General features: G+C 40.4%; 1 protein-coding gene across 11 annotated transcripts in view; it reads left to right on the forward strand.

The window, feature by feature from the left end:
• synrg (synergin, gamma) overlaps window positions 1–13,733 on the forward strand; it is a 39,057-nt gene that overhangs the window by 17,366 nt on the left and 7,958 nt on the right. For 6 of the 11 annotated variants that reach the window (XM_018665343.2, XM_018665346.2, XM_018665345.2 and 3 more), the window contains 10 exons: window positions 527–654; window positions 1,129–1,191; window positions 2,875–3,840; window positions 8,903–9,454; window positions 10,922–11,085; window positions 11,245–11,298; window positions 11,808–11,904; window positions 12,327–12,475; window positions 13,228–13,338; window positions 13,475–13,513. In XM_018665343.2, the coding sequence (XP_018520859.1) occupies window positions 527–654; window positions 1,129–1,191; window positions 2,875–3,840; window positions 8,903–9,454; window positions 10,922–11,085; window positions 11,245–11,298; window positions 11,808–11,904; window positions 12,327–12,475; window positions 13,228–13,338; window positions 13,475–13,513 (2,323 nt within the window). The remainder of the gene's footprint in view (window positions 1–526; window positions 655–1,128; window positions 1,192–2,874; window positions 3,841–8,902; window positions 9,455–10,921; window positions 11,086–11,244; window positions 11,299–11,807; window positions 11,905–12,326; window positions 12,476–13,227; window positions 13,339–13,474; window positions 13,514–13,733) is intronic. The other 5 variants (XM_018665344.2, XM_018665347.2, XM_018665349.2 and 2 more) reach the window with 3 other exon arrangements.

Raw genomic sequence — 13,733 nt, forward strand, 5'->3', positions numbered from 1 at the left:
CGCACAATTGCAAACACTGCAACAGAGCTGCTTTTTACTGGGCTGAATGCCATTTGCCAGCTATAGAACTTCAAAGAGACCCCAGTCATTTGTACCCGAAATGAATGTTTTAGGAAAAAAAAGTTAGATGTTTAAAAAGGCAGGGAGAGCTTTCTCATAATCAGAACAACATAATGTCAAACATCAACAGGCTGCATTGATAACTGGACAAGACATCAGTTGACGTTTACAGTGTATGAAGGTAGACAAATACTTATACATGACCCACCTCTGCAGCACTCTTTGCAAGTGTGATTTAGTCTTTTAGTCTATTAAGTCTTTGCCGGTATAAAACAAAGATATGGATAAGAGCTCTCTCAGCTTGCATCAGTTACTGTAATAGTTAGAATGAAAAAGCTTTTAACAGAAAAAAAGTGACTCCAAACTTTTGGAGCACAGGGCAATCAGCTCAGGCAGCTTATGGGGATTAAACACTACCACTGAACCTCACTCTTCCTGATGTCTGACTATAGCTATTGTGTCTCAGCAGCACGTCTGCCATGCTGACTCCAGTTTCTGGTTCCTCATCTGCCTCCGTCACATCCTCTGATAAGTACGCCGTCTTCAAGCAGCTGTCTGTGGATCAGCCCGCAGAGCCGACACCCCATGCTTCAGGTACCTTCTACACAAACCTCAGATTTTATGGTGTGTTAAGAATATTGTCTGTTCTCTAGCCAGGTAAAGAAAAGATGAAGGAAGGGAAAAAATAAGTTTAACACAGCGCACCAACACAGAGAATGACATGCCTTCTGCTACTTTATAGCTAGATAACTGGCAAGGAGTGATTGAAAGCAGAGTGACACCATCACCTCAGATGTCTTGTCACTCATATGGCTTTCCACACATCTCACTTACGACTTCTAAAATAATATTGATCCCTGAAGGTTACAACTTCAAGTTGATTTCCAAAGCAGCTTAAATGAGGGAACCTGCAGTTAATATTTTTAACTACTTATAAACTAACTGTTTTGAATCATTGAACAACATATAGCATGCTATAACAAACTGGATTAAAGCAACACCTGCCTGTCTGGTAAATGTTTTATATTTTTTTGTTCATAATTTTCTTTTTTATTTGTTCTGATCCAGATATTGGAGACAAATACAGTGTTTTCAGACAGCTTGAGCAACCTGCTGACAAAAAACCAGTCGGTAAGAAACTTTATTACACATTCAAGTCAACATTCTTGCACTCGCGCACATATTAGCAAAGCCGTTGTTTTTTCTAAGTACATTGTTGGGTATTGGCCTCTTGAAACAACAAAGGGGACATTTTGGGCTCTGAGATGGTCCCTGTAAGCAAATGGCTGGAGGACATAGAATTTGTAGTAAAGAGAGTGGTGTTAGTTTTAAATTCCCTCTAATCAAACATTGTATTATAACTTAGGTAAAACTGTTAGGTCACTATAATGCCATGTTAGTATTGTTCCATGTTTACACTGTATCTTGTTTTGCAAGTGTGCAGTGTTGATACCAGTGTGTTTCCCATCCCTGTTTCATTAGAACAGTTTGCGATGGGGACAGCTCTTACAACTCCAGTAAGTCATGCTTTGCAGTGACCTTTCCTTGGCATTGTCAGGCTCCATCTCCTTAATGAGCCCATTAGTTATCTCTTTTCCACCGTACACCAGCAGTGCGAACAGATTCTCTATTTCAGTCCATGCATATATTATACCACAGTGGATTAACAACCGCTGAAACTCAAGAATGCATTCTGACTTTTTTTTCTGTGTGGTTTGTATCAACACCATGTTGCATCATTTTGAGACAAAAAAACTAAAAATGTTATTACTGCTGAAGTATTTGTAGCACATATGATGTTTTCTCATTGCAAAAAAAAACCCATCTTAACTAGTAATTTCACTCACTATTTTCTTTAAAGAAAAAAATAATGTTAAAACTACTCACTTATTATTATATTGTTGCAGTTCAGTTTAAAGAATCAAATCTTTGCACAAATCTGAAAAACGTTATTGAACATTATCTTATAATTCTACTCAGATAGTCCTCGCCACATAATCTGACAGGTTTACAAAAGATCATATATACGCTTTATTAGTAAAAGGAAATAGAATAAAATACATACATACATAGGTTTAGGTGTTGTTTTCATCTTATTAATTTGGAATAATAACAGCATAATAATAATAAACAGCATTTACAATCAGTATTATTCCCAAAATTGTATCCCATTGACAAGTCAAATTTGTCTCTTCTGAATCATTTTGACATGTCAATAAATGGTGTTATTTTGCTATATTTGGACCGTCCCTAAAGAATAAAATCTTACAATTACTTTAATTGCTGGGATACAGACAGCTCAAAAAATGCAGGATTTTTCACAGTCTCTTCCTTATTCTGCTTTGCTTAAAAATATACTTGACACATCTAAAATACTGAAACAGCACTGGATGCAAATTGACCTTCACCACTTCTCTGGAAGAAGTTTTCACTTGGAAAGTTGAGAGTTTCTCAGACACAAAGCAGATAAAATAACTGGTTAAGATGGTCATTTTTTTGCAGAATGGCTTTATCATATTCTGTTCCAGCATGGTAGTGGGGAAGTTTGTGTTTTTAGATGATGTAGCTTTTTTTGTGCAGTGACGTTTGCCGTTCTTTGGATACTCTGCAGCCAACAGTTCGTCTGAAGACTCAAAGTATATCATGAGCATTCACAGTGTGGCAGAGGCAAACTAATCCACCCGCTTCCTTTCTTGTAGGATTGTAAAATGACAGAATCATGGTTGGTGCAGCAGAGGCTTTTTAGTCTGATATCCCATTATGTCTATCTGCCAATGTTTTTTTTTCACTCAAATTGTTGTCTTTGGTTCACAGGGGAAGGATTTGCAGATTTCAAGTCTGTCAGCGCTGATGATGGCTTCACAGACTTTAAAACCGCCGACAGCGTCTCTCCACTAGACCCCTCAGAACAGGCCAAAATCTTCCAGCCTTCCTTCCCCTCTGCTTTCCCAAACTCTCAGTCTCTACAACAACTACCACAGCAGCAGCAGCAGCAACCAGCAGTATCTCTTTCTCAGCCGAAAAACCCTCTCAACATGGCTGACCTGGACCTTTTCTCTTCTATAGCTCCCTCTGTTCCTGCCCCCACTGAGACAAAACCCAGCACCTTCCCCTCTGTGTCTGTGCCCCCCTCTCTAGTGCTCCTACCAGGTGGCGCTAAACCTCCAGGGGGAGGGGCAGATGATTTTGGTGACTTTGCCCTCTTTGGCTCCTCCTCTGATGCTGCTCAAGCTCCAGCAACAGGTGGAGCTGCAGCAGCGCCTCAGGACGACTTTGCAGACTTCATGGCGTTTGGTAGTTCTGGTGGGGAGCCTAAAGGCGAGAGCAGCGCAGAGGTCCAAGGGGAGACCTCCGCGCAGCAGCGGCTTCAGCAGAGCTCAGACAAGTACGACGTATTCAAACAGCTGTCTCTAGAGGGAGGCCTCGCCTACGATGACACCAAAGAGAGTGGCGGCGGCTCCTTCTCTTCCCTCAAGAGTGACACGGACGACTTTGCCGACTTTCAGTCCTCGAAGTTCTGCACAGCGCTCGGGGCTTCTGAGAAGACTCTGGTGGACAAGGTGGCTGCATTCAAACAGGCCAAAGAGGACTCCGCCTCTGTCAAATCTCTCGACCTCCCGTCCATTGGGGGAAGCAGTGTGGGAAAGGACGACTCCGAGGACGCGCTCTCTGTGCAGCTGGACATGAAACTGTCGGACATGGGTGGAGACCTGAAGCACGTGATGTCGGACAGCTCTCTGGATTTGCCGGGTCTCTCGGCCCACCAGCCCCCTGCTACAGGTGAGGAATTAGTGCGTTTGCTCTGGTGAGGTCCACTCCAGTTACACACAGTATTAATTCCAGGGCCAGCAGTGGCCTCTCCTCCTCAGTGCCCATTTGTGACCACCAAACGAGAGGTCAAAGGGCAAGTAATGAGTTTAATATGCTCAAATACAGAAGACAGACTTAACACTACATGAATAACATATCATAAATGATGCATCATATCTTTCATCCTACATTTCATCATTCATCTCAACATATTTATTCATATATTTATTTATGTATTTATTTGAATCTTACTTCCTCTTTATGTCCATATTCCCTTCCCTCTTTCTCTACATATATTATTATTATTGTTGTTGTAATGACAGAAAGGTCCTGGCCCATATCTCTGTTTATTTACAAATGACGAGTGCCTGGGTTTGATGTGTTGGCAGTCATAATTCATAGACGAGCTCCCTGGTTGCTGTCTGTGTGACCCGGATAAGCTCCCTGTTTGTTGTGTGTCCACGCTGAATCGCACTTCCCTTTAGTGTACCTTTTGTCTCCACAGGCCAGTCTGTGTGTGTGCGCGTGTGTATGTGTGTTGACGTGTTGTGCAGTACAAACAGAGAGGCTGAATTGAATGCAGACGAGTACAGGAGGCTGTTACGGTGATGATCCTCTTGTTTATTCTAATCACAGGTTTCGCACAATAGGCTGCAGTTTACCAAAGGCATTATCTGTAAGCCATCATTCACCTTTTTTAACTGTTGACATTTGGTTTGTGCTGAATACAGAACAGATGATATGATTTTGAATAGCTGAAAGTGAATTGTTACTTGTTATTAGGAAATTTTGCATGCTGCAACAGTAAACAAGCTATTTTGAAATAGAGCCACAATGATATTTTGTGTCACAAAAGCAGCTGAGATGTTAGGCACATTATAGCTGGATGCAGTACAATTTTCAGACCAGAATGTTTGAATGTGAGTGCGTCAGCTATTGTATTACCCTGCAGTATTTTTCAGACTTGCCATGCAGTATTATTTTGGTTAAATGGCCCTCTAATCGTGAGACGTCTCCATAATAGCGTGTTGGCTTTTTCTCCCCTACCTCACGTCCATGAAACTGGAGTTAAAGTTTACCTAAAGCTTGTTGTTGGGTCATTTATTAAAAGGAAATCAAACTAATTTCCATAATAATCAGGTAATGTCCGTGTCAGTGCTCCCTCTCCTCCTCTTTCTCCAGTGCTCATCATTTATTCATCGGGCATCTCACCTTCCATGTCATGGCTCATGTTTCACAGAACAACATTCAAGACCAACTCTTGATGTAACCTGAGACTGCATTTAATCTTTGTCAGATGAAAACCTCACAACTCAGACTTTTGTAATTTTCATTTTTTGACTTAATTTGTCTTGAATTTTCAGCTGTAGAGGTCCTTACCTGACATGTTGTGCACTCACGTGTCTGCATAGATGTGTCTCAGTATCAAGTATTTCAACATAACATACCAACCATATCATGTCATCCAATCAATTCATAATTATTACATTGAAAAGAGGAAATCATAAATGTAAACATCCCCATTGCCTTATTTCAGTTTCTGTACAGCGGTCAGATTTTGGTTTAACCCAAACAGGCCCCTCTGTACTGAGAATAAACCATATGTTCAAACAGACAGTCCATGGAGATGCAGCTAAACATTTAGGCTTCAATGCTGATCGGGCAGAGACAGCGCCCAGTTTAACATCGATAACATTCCTAAAAGCTTTTATGCTACTATAACAGCTGCTCCACATTTCCCTTTCACACTTAATCTGCTGTTCTTGTTCTTGGAGAGCTCTGGGACAAACCTGTTGTTAAAGTGTAGCAGGCCGAGCAGTTTGAGCACCTCACAACGCTTTGCACTGTGTTTCTGGACATGTACGTAAGCTTAAAGAGACAGTATTTCTTTTGAAAGGTTCCTTTTGAGTCTGGAGCACAAAAGGAATCAGATTTTAATTTTATTTTTATTTATTTATTTATTTATTTATTTTACCGTTATCTGTGATATTTCAGCATGAATTTATCATGTGTGGCTCTACGGTCTGGCTCTCTGAGAACATAATGAAGTTAGTATTACCCTTCCTGCCTTGCTTTTTGCTGCAGTGTGCCTGCCTTTTCAATTTGTGAAATTGACAAGAACATAGTACAAGATAACCATTTTATGCATAACAGTATTGCAAGTTGTTTTTATCAAAGGAAAAAATGTATACATACAGATTTAATAGTGTATTTTTATTACATAAGGAATATAAGCTCTTATTTTGAAACTAGAAAGACTCCCTGATCTTGTTGTGATTTGCCAACTATGTTAATTAAATGTAGCCTACAGTATTTAGTAAGATTAAACTGTTCATTAACGTATTTTTAGGTTAATGTTCTGATCTGAATATTGTTGTCTTGAGAAAATAATGACATGCTGTTAGTTAGGGGAACATAAGACTTTGTGCACATTAGCCTGCTTTTGACAAACAATCACTGTAGCAAGAGAAAAAGGATACTGTCTCTTTAAATCTGTTTCTGCATCTGTGATTGGGTGTAATTAAGGCCCTGTCTGGGATGTCAGGTGTAAGGATGGCCCTCTTTGTTTCCTGTAACCCTTTGAGTGCTTGAATTGACCACTTCACGTGTTTACATGCAGAGTAATGCAGATATTGTGATCTCCTCCCCTTAATTTTCTGTCAGAGTGAACACCAGGATTTAATCTTATTTCATAATTGACAACATGCATAAAGAGCCTCTTAAAATGTGGCTTTTAAGTCTTGACTGCTCCTAAAGTGCAGTTTGTACAAAACCTTATTAACCAAGTTTTACCCTCAGGTCCTCAAAGGGTTAATGCCTCCTGCCTTGAGCTTGTTCTTTGAATTATCTTCTCAACCTGGCTTTTCAAGTGTTCTGTATTCAAATCTTTTTTTCCAAAAAGACACCTGTTGCTTTACATCCTAGTATTTAAAGAAAGTTTGTCATCTCCCCAGAATTACTGATTTTAGTCTGTGAATGTGCCTTCTCATTCTGGTTTCTGCTTCTATATCCTCGGATTATCTTTGTTTTACCTTCTCGCTGTTTGTTTTCTTCCTTTTCTCCTGACTCTGCATGCCCTTGTATTCTAAATGACTGAAATCTAATTTTACAAGTGTTAGTTTGACAAACCTCTTGTAATGATAGACCTCTTTCACAGTACTTTGTGACCTTTCTCTCTTTCTCTCTACTCATGTTGTCGTAATAAATATTACTGTTGGTATTGCTGAAATGCGTACCGTCTTATTTTCTCTCTTCTTTTCTTGAGAGGCCATAAAGTGATCTAACGTCACGAGGCTCGCAGCATTAGATCCTTGTCAATTTCACAAATTGCTTTTTGTATCTGAGGGTTCTGTCGTGCAAAATAGGAAGGGTTCAACAAGGTCGATTTGTGTGTTTGTGAGTGTGTGAGAGAAAGTGAGAGGGAGACCTGACTACTAAAGTGTTGACAAATGTGTGCAAGCTGTCAGTTAGTGTTGCCATCATCAAAAAAGGAACCAATCAAAAAACTACACAACACAGTGTGAGAAACAGAGCACAAGAAGTGACAGGGAAGATCTTTTATTAATGTTGCTGTCAGCAGACAAAATCCTTCAGGTTGCATTTAGTATTGAGAGATCAGCTCTGAGTATTGTTATGAAAGCTGTTTGTCACCAATGAGAACAGAGAAGAGGAACTGTCCACCACCAAAAAACAACAGCGTCAGTGTTCATTGTGTTTCAGGAAAATGATGGCAGTAATTTTCTTTTCATAAACATGATTCGACTCAGACATCAAAACAACTTGTTTACTCTGAGATTTATTATTTATTATTATGAGAATTTATTAAACACAAAAATGTGGGTGGGGAGTTTAAAATAAGATGAATTAGTCAGGTGCCATCAGAATGTGTTGAATGTGTTGAATAAGAAGATCTGTGATTGCCAGGTTATTGCAGCATTTATTTTCACATCTTTAAAGTGCAAAATAGGGGGAAGGGGGTACTTTGATCTCATTTTGCCACTGTTGACTCTGCAGATTATCCTAACTATGGAAAAAACAAAACAAAACAAACAAACAGAAAAAAGTATTTACCTGTAGTGACATCTCGCCATGGAGATAGGTTTGGTTTTATCTGCACATGTTTTGAAAAATTTGGGAGATTTCGTCCTCCAGCCCAGAACAACAAAGGTGAACTGTGATTGAAAAGATTCTGAGATTTAACAGAAACATCTCTTTTCAAAACAATGTCAGGATTCTGTGGACAGAGAAGTGTTTTCTGAGTGCCTGTTTCTTTTGTTGAAAGTAGGATTGCAACTAATACTTATTTCCATTATTGATAAACCTGCTGGTAATTGATAAGCCGTTCAATCAGAAACGTCAGTGAAAAATGACCATCACAGTTTCCAAGATAAAAATGTGAGGTTATTATACGTCTTGTTTTGTCTAACAAACACTCCAAAACAATTTACTTAATTATTCTTTCAATCTACGAATTGACCAATTGATTAATTGTTTCGGCTCTATTTACTTTCCATTCATTTAAGAATCTGGGACCACCAAATGTTTGATATTTCTGTTTGCAAAAAAAGTCTGAAATAATTAATCAATTTTCAAAATAGCTGCCAATTAATTTGCTTTCTAATTCTACAAGTTGAAAGTAGTTCCAGTGAAAACATAAAAATAAATACAAATAAAAAAATATAAAATTTCATTCACCCCCTGTGTGCTGAGGTGGAGGCAAAAATCTCAGAGACAGATATCAAACATGGACAAATAAAACAAAAACGATCTGCATGGCCAGACATCATAAGAGGTACTTGAACAAATTAGTTATGTAATTTGAGTGAACTGACCCTCTAACAGTCTCAAAGAGATTTTCTCAACACGTTGCTACCACTAGAAGAGAAGAGATATCACTTAAACTAGATAAGTAACATAGTGATGACCCGACAGAAATCTCAGTCCCTTGCCCAGGCTCATTAATCTACCTCCTATCATGACAGGATCTGTGCTATTCCTAGGAACCACTGGTATGTCTGTGTTGTCATTACAGAAGGAGACGACTTGAAATTTGACCCCTTTGGGACGTCGGCCCTCAGCACCCTGGCCAGCTATGACTGGTCAGACCGAGAGGAATGTCTGCCCGGTGAGGTGAGAAAGTCACAGGGCTTGGAAGGAGCTTCTCCTCCATCTTTAGGCCCAACACAGAGGAAGGAGCTGACTGTCGGCAGCACCGAAAACATCACAGGCAGCTCCGTAGCAAAGTTCACCACCTCCTTCCCTGCCGAGGATGGCTCATTGACAGATGACAAGTTTGAAGCCTTCGCTGACTTTGGCTCCGGTGACCAGGGTGGCGTTGACGACGAGGATGACTTTGGGGACTTTGCAAGTACTGTTTCTGAAAAGTCCGACTCGCCAGCTGCCACCGCTGAGGTGTGCTCTGAAGGAAACCAGAATGAAGCCTTGGATGAGTTTGGTGCCTTCCAGGGGGACAAGCCTAAATTTGGCAAGTCTGACTTCCTCAAAGCCAGCACTCAGGCCAAAGTGAAGTCGAGCGAGGAGATGATCAAGAATGAACTGGCAACCTTTGACTTGTCTGTTCAAGGTGAGTCACAGTCATCATGTTGATTTTCATTCATTTTCATTATTGACTTATTGACAATTTACATTATTGTAAAGTGAATATGTTTGGGTTTTGGACTATTGATAGAAAAGAACAAAATTTTCTTCTTCTTCTTTTTTTTTTTTTTTACTTTTTTTGACATTTATGACCCAGATTAAGTGATAATGAAAATAATCATCAATTGCAGCCCTAAATCACTTACTTATCACAATTCAGCAGCTCCCAAGATGATGTCTTCAGATTGGTTGGTTTGTCTGATGAACTGTTCAAAATGAAAAATATATTCAGTTTTACAAAAAACATTAAACTGAGAAAACTGGTAAATCCTCAGATTTGAGAAGCTAGAACATGTGAATTTGTGCGGTTTTGCATAACAAATGATTTAGATGATCAAGTATTAAAATTGTAGACTAATTTCTTAGAATAATCACTTAATTGGAAAATAGTTTCATAGTACTAAACTGTAACATTGATATCGACCTTTGATCAAACTTTACATGTTTTTAATGAAATCCATGACTCTGCTGACCAACTCTAAACCGTTGGCCCTAAAATGGCTCAACACCCTCCTCAAGCATCGTCCCTCTCCCCACCCCAACACTACAGACCTCCATCAGACCTGTAATAAAGCTGTCAAACATTAGATGGCAGTGTTGAGATGACAGCCCTGCTGTATTGGCAGTGACTGGTGAGATAGATTAGCAGAGGCCAACAAATCCATGAGCAGAAATTAACCGTATCCACTTAGAGGCTGTTCATTTTTTAAACGCTGTTTGCTGGTGCTGTGTTCCACGAATAATTTATTAGCATTTCCTGCACTGTGATAAAAGCCTATTTGCCCCATAAATTTATCTCCCTGCGTTGGATTTAATTTGTGTTAAGAAGAGGACTTTACTCACTCCTCTTCAGCCAGTGGAACGGTAATCTGATCATGGTGGGACTTTGGGGTTATGTAGGGAAAATGAGGCATGGGAGGGGTGAGGTGAGGTGGGGGGTGGGGGTGGATTACCTGAGTCTGGACAACCCTCACACACACTAACACATACACAGACGGCCACACTAACTGCCAGCCCCACTGGAATAGTCTTTTGAGTTTAGCATGTGTTTGTGCCCGTGTTTGTTGTGGTACCCTGCCAGGATCTGTCCGTGTGTGAGTTCCTATGAATAATTCATACCTGCATATTTGTGCCTCTGTTTTGTACGTAATTATTGTTTGTCATAAATTAAGTATTTACTCATGCCGTCCTTGTCCAGGAGGAATTAGCTGCAACAGAATGGAAGTATAATGATTGCAAACAAATGGGTGCATATCTCAAAATGAGTCATCACCTCAGTTTGCTGAATTGATAAAGAACATAAAAGTTATATATATGTGTCTGTGTGTGCGCGTGTGTTTTTGTGGTTCTCTCCAGCATAATTTAACTCCCTCTTCTTCTGTCTTTGTCTCAGGCTCCCACAAACGCAGTCACAGTTTGGGTGAGAAGGAGATCGGGCGTTCGCCCCCGTCTCCAGCTCCAGAGCAGCCCTTCAGAGACCGATCCAACACCCTGAACGAGAAGCCCGCCCTGCCTGTCATCAGGGACAAGTACAAGGACCTGACCGGGGAGGTAGAGGTGAGGAGGAGGTGGCGATAACTGCGCCATGTTAGCTGCTAGTTAACAGCCACCAGATTTCCAGCACAACACTCAGGAAGCATAATGAAATTTTCCTCAGTTCTGTTCCTCTTGTTTTGCCTTTGTGTTCTTTTGAGATAATTTTGTGCTGTGTTGTAGGAGAGCGAGCGCTACGCATACGAGTGGCAGAGGTGCCTGGAAAGTGCTCTGGAGGTTTGTATTTGTTTGTGTCCTGTGTCTGACCTCGTACCACAGAGAGACTTTATTGTGAGAGGGACCAAACAAAGTAGAATAATTTAGATAACCAAAAGGCACTGAAATGTTTTTCAGGATTTTTTTTTTTTTTTATCGCTTACATTTTGGAAGAAATTATTTTCTTTCCTCTTTCATTTTAGGATTTAGATTTAAGACAATTTTAAAGTTTTTTAAAATGTCCTCAAATAATCCAAAAAGTCACAGCACACGTGAAAATGAGACACCACTTGCATTTAGTGTGTTGCAACATACATAAGACCAAAACATTGTAAATTAATAAATATTCCTGCAGTTTTGTTTTTTTTAAAGGACCACACACACACACACACACACACACACACACACACACACACACAAACTGGTTTGTGTCAAATCAAACCAACATTCACTCCTTACAGACATGTTTGTCAACTGTTGCATGATAATTATTATTATGATGAGACTGGCCTCTGTCTTCCCACATTAAGGTCATCACTAAAGCTAACAACACCCTGAATGGCATCAGCAGCTCCTCTGTCTGCACCGAGGTCATCCAGTCTGCTCAGGGCATGGAGTACCTGCTGGGTGAGGAATCACAAACCCCATACACACACACACACACACACACACACACACAAACACACACACAGACACACACACACACACACACACACAATCGTGCACACACACTACTGTAAACAAGCCAGTGTTAGCTGAATTTTGTGAACAAGAGGCTGTTAAAGAACCCTCTATGTGGCCTTACATCCTCTGAAGGACGGAGAGGACAAGATTAAAACGAGCTCTGGTGTGTGATGGCTTATCTCTGCCTGGTCTGACAAGGTCCTGCTCCCTTATTGTGTTTCACTGCTTTTAATGAGCTGTGAGTGACAAACATGTCACAGCGAGGGACTGTGCCAGCGTGCCTCTTGAAAATGGAACAGAAAAAGCAACAAAACATGTTTCTTGAAAATCTTTTGCTTGTGTTTTTTTTTTTCCCCCTCTATCAGGTGTGGTGGAAGTGTACCGTGTCACCAGGCGTGTGGAGCTGGGCATCAAGGCAACAGCAGTGTGCTCTGAGAAGCTGCAGCAGCTGCTGAAGGACATCAGCCGTGTGTGGAACAACCTCATGGGCTTCATGTCACTGGCCAAGCTCGCTGTAAGATATTCAAAAATCTGTAAATCTGCCAGAGCACAGGGCGGATATATAGCACAGAAAAAAAAAATGCACAGATTTATTTATGTACACAGCTGCCTTTACTGCCTTCTATTACCGCCCAGACATGTTTACACTCTTCAAGTGCAGATACACAAGTTCACATGGTAATAGAGCAGTGAAGGTCAATTCACAATAAAAGGGCTGCAAATAACCTAATGAAATGTTAGTGAATTTAGTATTGTTGGTCCATTAGGCTAAAATCAATGATCCATTGATTTGGATGCAATGTAGCAGGAGCCTGTTGGTAGGCCAGTGTTCGGATCAACAGGGATGACAAGGACTGTATAGATTTATTTATCCAGCTGTCTGCTAGTGTCTGTAAAACAGAAACAGAGAGGAGGAGGACTGTCCTCATCCACACAGCCAGCAGAGGAAGAATATTGTTTTCAAAGTGCAGCAAATAAAACTGACACCAAAAAATGAAACTAACGTTTAATTGAAGCATACAGGTTTTTTTTTCTTAAAGAATAAAGACATATGTGCTGGGTTTTTTTAATACTCTGCACATTATTAGTCAAGCAAAGTCTTTATAAAAAGTTGATGATGCTTGGAGATGTTTACTGTAGGCAGACTTGTTCTCACTGGTGTTATTATAAGAATAGAGATGACTACATTTTCCCTTGCAGCAGGAAGTAAAATTGTGTGTGTGTGTTTGTGTTTCTTTGTGTGTGTGTGTGTGTGTGTGTGTGTAGCCTGATGAAAGCTCCCTAGATTTCTCCGCCTGTATTCTGAGGCATGGCATCAAGAATGCCAAGGAGTTGGCTTGTGGGGTGTGTCTGCTAAACGTTGACGCTCGCAGCAAGGTTTGTGCAAACACACACAAACATGCACTCACACTCACAGAATAAGTGCTTGTGGATACATTTTTACATAAATGTTGCTGTGCTCATTCACAACGGATAACAACTGACATTTCTTTGACTTTGAAACATTTTGCAGAACAAAGAAGAAAGCACTATTGGACGTCTGTTTAAACGAGTATGAGACAGTCAACTATCATCCAAATCTTACTCCACTGTTTCCCACTGGGGGCCTTGGGGTGCTGTTCTCCTTTTACCGATGAGCCCGACAGGGGGCCAAAGTGACAGGATTCACATCTTTCTCTCACAGGCAAACAACAGTTGTCTGTCTAGAAACATACTGTAACAGATAGAAAACATCAGCCAAAATCACACTTTAATTGACCGTTCGCTAAGCC

Source organism: Lates calcarifer, linkage group LG21, assembly GCF_001640805.2.
Source record: "Lates calcarifer isolate ASB-BC8 linkage group LG21, TLL_Latcal_v3, whole genome shotgun sequence".
In the NCBI taxonomy this organism is placed as follows: Eukaryota; Metazoa; Chordata; class Actinopteri; family Centropomidae; genus Lates; species Lates calcarifer.